This window comes from Salvelinus sp. IW2-2015, linkage group LG3 (assembly GCF_002910315.2).
Source record: "Salvelinus sp. IW2-2015 linkage group LG3, ASM291031v2, whole genome shotgun sequence".
In the NCBI taxonomy this organism is placed as follows: Eukaryota; Metazoa; Chordata; class Actinopteri; order Salmoniformes; family Salmonidae; genus Salvelinus; species Salvelinus sp. IW2-2015.
Window position 1 is genome coordinate 14,379,986 of NC_036840.1, and position 11,608 is coordinate 14,391,593.

At 39.3% G+C, this 11,608-nt stretch overlaps 1 protein-coding gene across 2 annotated transcripts in view; it reads left to right on the forward strand.

Moving 5' to 3' along the window:
* The window catches only part of LOC111951301 (chemokine-like protein TAFA-5), a 201,047-nt gene that overhangs the window by 156,205 nt on the left and 33,234 nt on the right, over window positions 1-11,608 (forward strand). For both annotated transcript variants that reach the window (XM_023969362.2, XM_070434704.1), the window contains exon 3: window positions 8,702-8,829. In XM_023969362.2, the coding sequence (XP_023825130.1) occupies window positions 8,702-8,829 (128 nt within the window). The remainder of the gene's footprint in view (window positions 1-8,701; window positions 8,830-11,608) is intronic.

The following is an 11,608-nucleotide window of genomic DNA, read 5'->3' on the forward strand; positions in this document are numbered from 1 at the left end:
TTGCTGAGCAGGGGCCTGCTGACAATGCCAATGTGGAAGAGCAGCCGGTAGGCAGAAGGCCAGGACTGGGGACTGAGGGTGAGGATGATGGTGAGGAGTGGTTGGAGGCTTGGGCATGGATTCAGAAAAGGGGACAACTAAGAGATGTGTGCATTTAAGTCAGTGTGTGTGTATGATGTAGAAAGACACAGATAACAGAAAGACAGGGAGAGCCATGTCATATTGAAACATTACTTTTGGTGGTGCACCATCAGCAGCACTCCAGATGTAGACTTTAACTGCTGATTCTGGCCCTATCAGCTATAATAGATGGTTCCGAGCTATAATCATGTGAGCAGATCTAGCATCAGTACAGAGACTCCTGCTGTATCCATCCCCATCCTATCCCAGGCTTTGGTAGATGAGCATTTCCACGTCCTACCTCTCTCCTTCCTGCCAGCCAGAGAATCACCTCTTCTCTCTATGTTAGCCAGGATTTATCACCTCAGACCTCTTAGGCTTGTTGACATGAGTGTGATGTACCATTTCACTGAGATAGTGTCCCACCGTGGGTGTAATGATGTTATTCCTCCGTTTATCACCGCCACATGAACTCACCCACAGATACAGTACCTTCCCTCAACCAAATTACATCTACTGGACTGGGCTGAGAAGGGAGGAGTGTTTTTATTTCATAACACAGCTTGCCCTGGTTACATGGTATACTGTATAGGCCAATACTGCTGGTAGTCCACATCGAAGGGACAGCAGTGGAGAAGGCGGTACGTTTTAAGTTCCTGGGCGTACACATCACAGACAAACTGAAATGGTCCACCCACACAGACAGCGTGGTGAAAGAGGTGCAACAGCGCCTCCTCAACCTCAAGAGGCTGAAGAAATTTGGCTTGTCACCCAAAACCTTGACCAAATTTTACAGATGCACAATCGAGAGCATCCTGTTGGGCTGTATCAGCCTGCTACGGCAAACTACCTGCCATCCATGACACCTACAGCACCCGATGTCACAGGAAGGCCAAAAAGATCATCAAGGACAACAACCACCTGATCCACTGCCTGTTCTCACCACTATCATCCAGAAGGCGAGGTCAAAACAGGTGCATCAAAGCTGAGACCGAGAGATAGAAAAACAGCTTCAAGGCCATCAGACTACTAAACAACAATCACTAACTCAGAGGCTGCTGCCTACATTGAGACCCAATCACTGGACACTTTAATAAATGGATCACTAGTCACTTTAAACAATGCCACTTGAAATAATGCCACTTTGATAATGTTTACATATCTTACATTACTCATATCACATGTATATACTGTGTTTTATACCATCTATTGCACCTTGCCTATGTCGCTCGGCCATCACTCATCCATATACGATATGTACATATTCTCATTCACCACTTAAATGTGTGTGTATTAGGTAGTTGTTGGGTAATTGTTAGATTACTTGTTACATATTACTGCACTGTCGGAACTAGAAGCACAAGCATTTTGCTACACTCGCATTAAGATCTGCTAACCATGTGTATGTGACCAATAAAATTAGATTTGATTTTATAGACAGAAAGAAGGAAAGATAGTGTAACAGGAATGCCAGAAGATAGAGAGTAGAATGAATGGCATCAAGACATGTGGAGGGTGCTACAGATGGAGGGTGAATCTGATTCAAATGTTGTCGGATGGCTCATTGAGCTGCTAGTGGTGTGTGGTGTGTGTTGTGCCTGTGTGCGTGCATGCTTGCGGGTGGTGTGTTAGTGGTGTACTACAGGAGATAAACCGTGTGTAGAGTTGTGCCTTGTAATTTAATCCCATGGTCGAATGTTAGCAGAGCAGGGCCCCTTCATCTCGTTGTATCCTAGATTGGATTATTCATTGGAGCTAACATGCTATCACAATCATTGTGAGGCTTCCAAACAAACCAGAAGGACCTACAATATTACCATGTCCGTGTCACAAATGGCACCCTTTTCCATAGTGCTCTGATCAAAAGTAGTACAATGTATAGGGAATAGGTTGGCATTTGGGATGCAAACCATATTAACCAGACTCCACAATATGTCTTTATCAATTGAGGGTTGTCTGTCTTGGCGAGTCCTTCAGAAAGACTCCCAACATGTTTCCCGTTTCACCTGCAGTGAATKGACACTTTCTCTTTTTTTCCTTTCTTCCAAGGGCTGAGCTCGATTACTTTTTCTCCTGAAACGTATCCATCAAGAACTGCACCTCAGCATTTTGTATGGGATTGATTGATCTGTCTATGACTGCTAGTGGCTGGCGGGGGCCCTAAATGTAGAGGGTAGTGAGTACGGCCCAGTACATCACTGGGGCCAAGCATCCAGGACCTCTATACCAGACGGTGTCAGACCAAGGCCCTAAAAATTGTCAAAGACTCCAGCCACCCTAGTCATAGACTGTTCTCTCTGCTACTGTTACACCTGAAAAAGGGTAGAAAGAATCACGAGTGCGTGATACGGAATGTTTACTCATGGAACGTTTAGTGCAATCATTTTACAAAAGTAACACATTTTACAGAATAACAGATCTACAGGAAATAGAGTTTTGTAGGGTACAAGGCTTATTCAAATCATAACAGTATACACTGTACATCACTGAAACAAATACTATTTTCAATATAACTGTCAAGCAAAGCTTTAACTCAGTAAACCAAAACACAATTTATCAACAGGCAATAAAGTGTTTGAAAAACCATTACACAAATATCACCGCAAAATATCTTATTAACAATGCACAGGTTCATTCACAATCGACATAAAATGGCAGTACGAAGCCGTACCTAGCATACGAAGCTAGCTGCAACCGAGCACGGCTCATATTACTCTCTGCAAACTTAACTAATTTCCTCATATGTTACTAAAACAAACCTTAAACCCTCTTGACATGTTAGCAAGTTATTACATTTAAATTACTCTTTTTAATCATCAATAACGTACCTGAAAAAGGGTAGAAAGAATCACGAGAGCGTGATACGGAATGTTTACTCATGGAACGTTTAGTGCAATGAGAAAAAGACCGCGAATTCTCCGTGAACTTGAGTGGAGACCAGAGCAATCGATCTCAGGCTCATAGATTAAGAGCATTTAGTAGATCACAGATTAACACTTTTATCCACGACAAAATAAAGTAATCACATAACGTTTACACATTCCTCTCACAATTCGTACCCTTTGTATGCTTGACGGATTTTAACAGAATTATATAAATGTTATCAATCTATCAACTAATACTGAATGCATGATCTTCTTAACTTAGATGTTTTAAGATCCTCACATCTATGATTTTACTAATACTTTTTAATGTATAACAGGTTATTAGTATTTCCTTTAACCTGTCACACTACTGCACGGCAAGCAGTACCGGAGTGTGAAGTCTAGGTCCAAAATACTTCTTAACTGCTTCTACCCCGAAGTCATAAGACTCCTGAACAGCTAATCAAATGGCTACCCAGACTATTTGCATTGCCCCCCCTTTACGCTTCTGCTACTCTCTGTTTATTATCTATGCATAGTCACTTTAATTAGTGTTACTAACATTGCAGTTTTATGAAAAAATAAGTGATTAGTAAAACAAAGATAAGTAAAAACTAACAGTAACAAATAATTAAAGAGCAGCAGTAAAATAGCAATAGCAAGGCTATATACAGGGGGTACTGGTACAGAGTCAATGTGCGGGGGCACCGGTTAGTCAAGGTAATTGAKGTAATAATATTGTATATCATGCAGCGCCTTGTGTCACGATCGCAGATTTTAGAGAAACAACACATGTCGGTACATATAAGTGTCTTATATCAGCTGAAAGCTTAAATTATTGTTAATATAACTGCACTGTCCAATTTACAGTAGTTATTACTGCGAAAAAATGGCATGCTTTTTTTGAGGAGAGCTCCTAACAACAAAACACTTTTTTCACCGCGATAGGTTTGATAAATTCACCTCTGAAGGTGAAATGTGTACTTACATTCTGAAATCTTGCTCTGATTTATCATCCAAAGGGTCCCAGAGATAACATGAAGTTTTGTTTTATTAGATAAAATCCTTTTTCATATCTTAAAAAGGTCCATATAGCATGCACGATCAATTTTGTTTTTCCACACGTTCAATTGCAAAGAAAGGAATCTGTGACAATCTAACCCTAAACGTTGTTTCAACCAGTAAAATCATGGTCAGAGATCCTAGAACGTAACCAGACTTCACTATATCATTAGGGGTGTAGTATATCCTATAGGACACCAAATYTGGTCAGAGAACGACKCCTTCATGGCACGCTGATGACGCGGGCRGTCTTCACTTGAACTACTCTGACCTTGTCAAATAAGCACCAATCAGGGTCAGAGTTATGAAGTTATGAAAACTGGTGGTTTTGCAAATGTTGAACTTATATAATGGCTGCTAATACTGGAAAAGCTAAATCAAAGTCCAAGTATACAGATTTTATGATATTCTTGCAGAAAAATGTAATATGAATGCAAATGTCTCCTTCACGATTTGCCCAAATGTTCCTGGGTGACTTCACACTAAATGTCATGTAGTTTGCTCATACTTCAAGTTATCCGTCTGAAACTTTGCACACACACTGCTGACATCTGTGGACACCATCGGAATTACAACCAGAGTGATGACTAGAACTGGGACCTTTCTCTTGCATTTTAAAGACGGTAGTAGAAAAAACTGTACTTTTCTTCTTCGTATTTTCTTCTACCAGATCTATTGTGTTATATTCTCCTACATTCAATTCACATTCCCACAAACTTCAAAGTGTTTCCTTTGAAATGGTACCAAGAACATGCATATCCTTGCTTCAGGGCCTGAGCTCCAGGCAGTTAGATTTGATATGTCATGTTAGGCGAAAAAAAAAAAAAAGAAGAGGGCTAACCCTAAGAAGTTGGGCTTGTAAGTAAACATTTCACTGTAAGGTCTACAACTGTTATATTCGGGGCATGTGACAAATACAATTTGATTTGAATGTGAATGTGCGTGTGCATGTGTGTGTATGATTGTGCATGCGAGCGAGCGTGCATGGATGTGAATGTGAAGCAAGAAGCCTGTCCTGGGGCATAATTGATTGCTTTTGTGTGGTCATTGTGTGAACAACCACAGCACAGGGAGCGAAAGTGACACGACGCAATGTGAAAACAGGCCTAAAGCGGATCCCATTGAGCCTTGATTACTGTTTCTCTACATTTCTCTATTAGATCCAACGTTAGGACTGATTAGGCCTTTTGTCTGAAGGCGTGTTATGTTACGACACTCCTGAGTTGATTGTTGAGTTGTGATCAAGTGTTGTTTGTGTTGATACAATTAGCTTATTACAAAGGAACATTTCAGAAGTAAAAAAATGCTTTAATCGATTGCAGAATATGGCTATGAGAATTATGAGTGTTTTGCAATGTTTACTCTTAGGATGACATTCATCATTGTAAAGCTTCACAGAACATATTTTTTTAGAGTACATTTGTTTAATCTAGTCTCATGGGTAGGAGGGGATTGCTTCTATGATCTATGCTCGATTCTAATATATATTCAAGGTGACCTCTGTAAGTTATAGGCACACAGCAAATTMTCCAGTGTTAAAGCAACACTGACAGTGTTAAAGGTCCTGAACAGTCATTCTGAAAAGTACTTTTTCTCTCATGACTAACTACCAGGATGTTTCAAAATACATTCTGAGTGGGCAGGGAGCTTATATTTATGAGCTCGCCTTGACTGACAGCTTTTTGAAAAGCCTATGTAAAGCAACTTGGATGCAGTGAGCAGTGTTGCAGTAAAATCATCTCAAGCAAATTTGGTGATAAGCAACATTGAAATTGCATCAATTCTCTCTCTAATATATATATATATATATCATCGTTTGGCATGTCACTTGTGATGCTCTTCACAGCAGCACTGACGGATGTGTTCACTTGACAACTGCGCAGAGTTTTGAACAACCCTCCCCCCTTTTGTTCCATGCTGGCTGATGACCTAGCTAGCAAGCAACTAGCTAACACCAGAMACAGATGAAAGGGGAGACATATCTTTGCCATAGAGGAATAGGGTAATCTTTTAATTGTATACTGAACAAAAATATAAACGCAACATGTAACAATTTCATTTTCTTTACTGAGTTACAGTTCATATTAGGAAATTACATGACTTGGCAGAGGTGCTGCCATGGGTGGGCACCATGGGTTGGCCCCACAAAAGGGCTTTATTACAGAAAAAAATACTCCTAAGCACCCTCCCCCCCTTTTGTCCCCAGCACAAGGTGCGCCTGTGTAATGATCATGCTATTTAATCAGCTTCCTGATATCCAACACTTCTCAGTTGGATGGATTATCTTGGCAAAGGAGAAATGCTCACTAACAGGGATATAAAAMAAATTGTGCACAACATTTGAGAGAAATAAGCTTTTTAAAAGTTGCAGCATACTGCAGCACAGCTTGMTGGTGCCGCAGAATTCTATAGCACGTTATTTAAGTGCCAACCACTGGTACCATTAATGCTAGTTAGTGCTACTTTGACCACCAGAGGGCATCTTTGAGAAGCATTTGATWGCCTTCAATAGTGGCTGTACTAGAGAATTTTTAAATGTTTTTGTAAGAACATAGTATATGGGAATGATTTTAAGAAATGTTTCTTAATTAATTWGATTATTATTATGGTTTTCTATTCCAAGAAAAAGGAAAAACCCTCTGGGTTTCCATTAGGATGGAACRGAAAACATGGCGCTGTTCAACGTGATGGTCAGGAGTAGGCTACACAGTACTGGGCTATTTAGCTAAATAATCCCGATGTCGTGCGGGGCACACAGGAGACAGGACTTAAATTCCCTGATGGAGAGGAAGGAGTAGGCTGTCTTTGTAAATAAGAATTTGTTCTTAACTGATTCCATATGTGTTATTTCATAGTTGCGATGTATTCTACAATGTAGAAAATAGTAAAAATAAAGAAAAACCCTGGAATGAGTAGGTGTGTCCAAACTTTTGAGGCCATCAAGACATTTTGGCTAGAGAAATTGACGATACTACAATGCAACAAATACACTGATCATCTCAGCAAGTTTTTTTTTTACCCGTGGTCGTGAAGTTGGGTGGAAGTGCAACTAAAATGTAGTTTAAATAACCATCTGCATTTTGAATGTCTTTTTTGTAGTTATTTCATTAACGAAAGCRTAAAGATGTTGATGAAGAAACTGTACTGCTGTTTTAAGTTAGAAAGGTAACACTTACGCATCGAGTACTTACGCATCGAATACATTGCAGGTAGGGGGATGTTCACACGGAATGTTCACACTTACAGTAGCCAGGCTATACAGAGTMWATTGTCCTGCTAATCGGGCTACAAGTGTTTAAAAACCTGTTTTCAAAATGTCACCAGCTGTCCATCACTACTTTAAATAAAAACACAGCATCTTGTTTACATCTTGTTTACATTCTTTATTGTAACCACAATGTTACAAATCATTTRTATCTACCTTTCCAATTACTTTTAGAGTTTGGGATTAATTTGATTAATATTATGGTGTTCATATTCCAAGAAAAACGAAAAACCCTCTGTGTTTCCATTAGGATGGATTCGAAAATATGGCACTGTACAACGTGACGGCCGAAAGTAGGCTACACAGTACTGGGCTAGTTAAATAAGCTAAAGAATCYCCGTGTTGTGCGCAGGGACTGGGGTTCAATTCCCCGACGGGGAGGAAGGAGTAGGTTGTCCTTGTAAATAAGAATTTGTTCTTAACTTCTCTGCGCTACGGATCCCTTTTACGGGATAATTTTCCTAAACAACCGCTGCTTTGCAGGGCGCAAAATATTACWAAAAATATTTATAATCATGCAATCACAAGTGAAATATACCAAAACACAGCTTAGCTTGTTGTTAAGATTGCTTTTCTTTTTCTTTTGTATATGATAAGTCCCTACGCCAAAGAGCCTACCTCAAATACAACGCTCTGTGATTAGACAGACAATTTGGTTGGTTTCAGAAGAAGTGTTTATTATTAGTCCGTACTCTATCCGTTGATTAGTCCACAGTCAAGCTCGATAAGGATTCTGCCCATGAACACGTTTTAGAAGTGCGTCATCACAAACTCTGACAACCCCAGACAGGGCTGATGTAGAAAAAGCGTCACTTTCTGTGGCTAATCAATGATACTATTTTGGATGTGCAGATGTAGGATCTTAATTCGAGCCAGTTTCCTAAAGCATGAAAATAATCCTGCAGCAACAGGAAATGTTAATTATTATGTGGATAAAGGGGGTTGAAAAATTTGTTGGAGGTGAAAATCAGGTCTGAAATTTCAACTTTGAAATTATAAACTTCAGAAACCTTTTTTTAACCTCAAATACACTGCAGTAAAGTTCTCCTGTAACAGGGTGATACAATTAAGATCCTACATCTGTAGGGTGAGCGAGTCAGGCGGATTTCAGTAACGCAGAATATTTGATAGTACTCTGGCTCTGTGTGCTAACTATTYAGTAGTTAACATGATCTTGCCATATATCCAGAAGRATACTATTTTTAGTGCCTCAATCAATTGAGTTTAAAGAACCAAAATAGCATCTRAAAATAATATAAATACCTGCTTATTGTTTTAAACACTGAGACAGTGTTTTGACCCTTCCGAATGAGGTTAACCATGTCTCTCTTTTTCTCCCTTTCTATCCTCCTCTCTCTCTATCTCTCTCCTCTCCTCCCTCACTCCACAGCTAGTATCGTCCGGACTAAACAGTGGTGTCAGATGGTCCCATGTTTGGAAGATGAGGGCTGTGACCTGTTAATCAATAAATCTGGATGGACTTGTACACAACCAGGAGGCAGAGTCAAAACCACTACGGTGAGTTTTATTTACAGAATGTATATTCTTTCTCACTATGTTTGAAAGCACATTGTGGGGGTAACTACTTGGAATTAAAATGACCAGAATGTTAACTTGAATAGGTATGTAAATTGTAGTCATTCTAATTCCATCAACCACCAATGTGTAGCCTCAACCCAGTGTGAACCCTCACTCACTCACTCACTCACTCACTCACTCACTCACTCACTCACTCGCTCACTCACTCACTCGCTCACTCGCTCACTCGCTCTCTCACTCACTCGCTCACTCACTCACTCGCTCACTCGCTCACTCACTCACTCGCTCACTAACTACACCACAAGCCATGACTTGGCTCCCAAGTCAGTTTAGATCCCGACATTTCCACAGTTCCATCCCAGAATTAGCTACACCAGCTGACAGCAGAACGATCATATTAATGAATCCAACCCCATCCACGTACACCTAAGCAAGCGTACTTATTAAAACGCTTCTTCTCTCCCTCCTACTTCTCCCCAAAAACACAGTGGTTTGTTTACCTGTTCATCGCTCGCAATTAGTTTGAATTAAGGTTTCCTCTTAAAGCTAATGACTGGAGCAGATGGAGTCTTCACGGCAGGCATTTTGGGGAGAAAAAGCAGCCTCCCCCCCTCGCTTCAATCACGCACACACTGTAAGACTTTTTTAATGTAGTTTCAACAGTAAAACACTGTAAAATTACAGTAAAATACCTTAAATGTCTTTTACAAAATTAATGCTCTAGATTGCACTGCATTATGGGTAAAATGCTGAAAAATACGGTTGTTAACGGTTATTGGAAGCCKCTTGTAAAAATTACTCATACTGTATGTCTTTACAGTAATAGCTCTGCCAACTGTACATTAAAATGTTCAGTTTCATGCACCAACCTCATGCTGTTAGGTGAGACGAATGAAGCTCAGACTATTTTAGTAAGGAAATAAAAAATAAATATACAGTATATATATAATAATTGTTGTAATGATTAGGCTTTGCTGTACCACAGCCTCTCAGTGCCATAGTGAATAAACACGCATCTTCGTAACCATTATGTTTACACCATTACTACATAGAAAACAGCTTGTTTCTAGCCCAAACTGTTCAAAAGATATGACCCATATTACAGGCCCAATGTTTTTTTTAAATATTGTTGTTTTTACAGTATTATACAACTAACAGCAATATACTCTATTAATTATTTCCAGTMAATTGCCATAAATCGCAATGCACTCTGGGTGATTTTAGGCGTAAATGGTCAATTACACAGTCAATTCAAATGAAACTTTGGTGTAACAGTAAATTACCTTAAAGGAGTTGTGTATTTCAAATGGTACTGTAATTCCACACCACAGAATACAGTACCCTACACTGTAAAAACCGGAGAAGTTCTGGCTACTCATACATTTTGAGGAAACCAATTACCTATAAACATTAAATTAAGAAACTTAAATAGCTGATGTGAGCAGTACTACCTTCATATGAGTAATACGAATGCATTTTTTAAAAAGGTAAACTTGAATTTAACGCCCCCAGTAAGTTTTGTCTCCAGTGTGCCTTGCCTTTTCGAATGAATTGTAGAGTTACCACCCATAGGCCAGCGCACAGTTGGCTCAGCATCGTCCAGGTTAGGGGAGGGTTTGACCGGGGTCGGCCATCATTGTAAAWAATAATTTGTTCTTAACTGACTTGCCGACTTAAATAAAGATTAAATAAAATAATAATAATGAAAAAATCACTTTATTTCTTAGTGACAGAGACATTGTTGTTGAATTTGTTCATTTTCATTCCTGTAGCCTTTGCCAAGTGAGTTCTTTGGCAAATATGATCAATTACATATATCACAAGGCCTTATACAGTGGCCTGAAAAAGTCATAGTTTACAGGTCAGGCCTGCAAGTAGGGTTGCAAAATTTCACAAAGAGTAATCTTCCAACCAGGATTTCTGGAAAATGTACATTTTGCAACACTAACTGTAAAACACATTATGCTGGCTTGCAAATATATGTCATTTCTACTGGAATCTACCCAGTGTTAACTTCTTGACGCACGGATCCCTTTAGCAGGATCATTTTCGTAAACAACCGCTGAATTGCAGAGCGCCAAATAAATAAAAAATACTACAAATATTTATGTTCATGAAATCACAAGTGAAATATACCAAAACACAGCTTAGCTTGTTGTTAATCCACCTATCGTGTCAGATTTTGAAACTATGCTTTACAGCGAAAGAAATCCAAGCATTTGCGAGTTTATCGATCACTAGACAAAACATTAAGAACACATTGCAGCCATGTAGATTGGTCACGAAAGCCAGAAAAGCAATAAAATTAATTGCTTACCTTTGATGATCTTCGGATGTTTGCACTCACGAGACTCCCAGTTACACAATAAATGTTCCTTTTGTTCGATAAAGATTTTTTTTATATCAAAATACCTCTATTTGTTTGGCGCGTTATGTTCAGTATTCCACAGCCATCCGTAGGCAAGTCATTCAAGGCTTGACGAAAATTCCATATAGTATCCGTAAAGGTCGTAGAAACAAGTCAAACGTTTTTAATAATCAATCCTCAGGTTGTTTTTAACATCAATAATCAATAATATTTTAACCGGACTGTAAACTATTCAATACTGGAGAGAAAGAAAATGTTGAGCAACCAGTGTCGCGCGCAAGAACTAATGGAGGAACATCCGTCTATCCACTGACGCGTTTGATAAACTTGCTCATTTTTCAAAATAAAAGCTTGAAACTATGTCTAAAGACTGTTCACACCCTGAGGAAG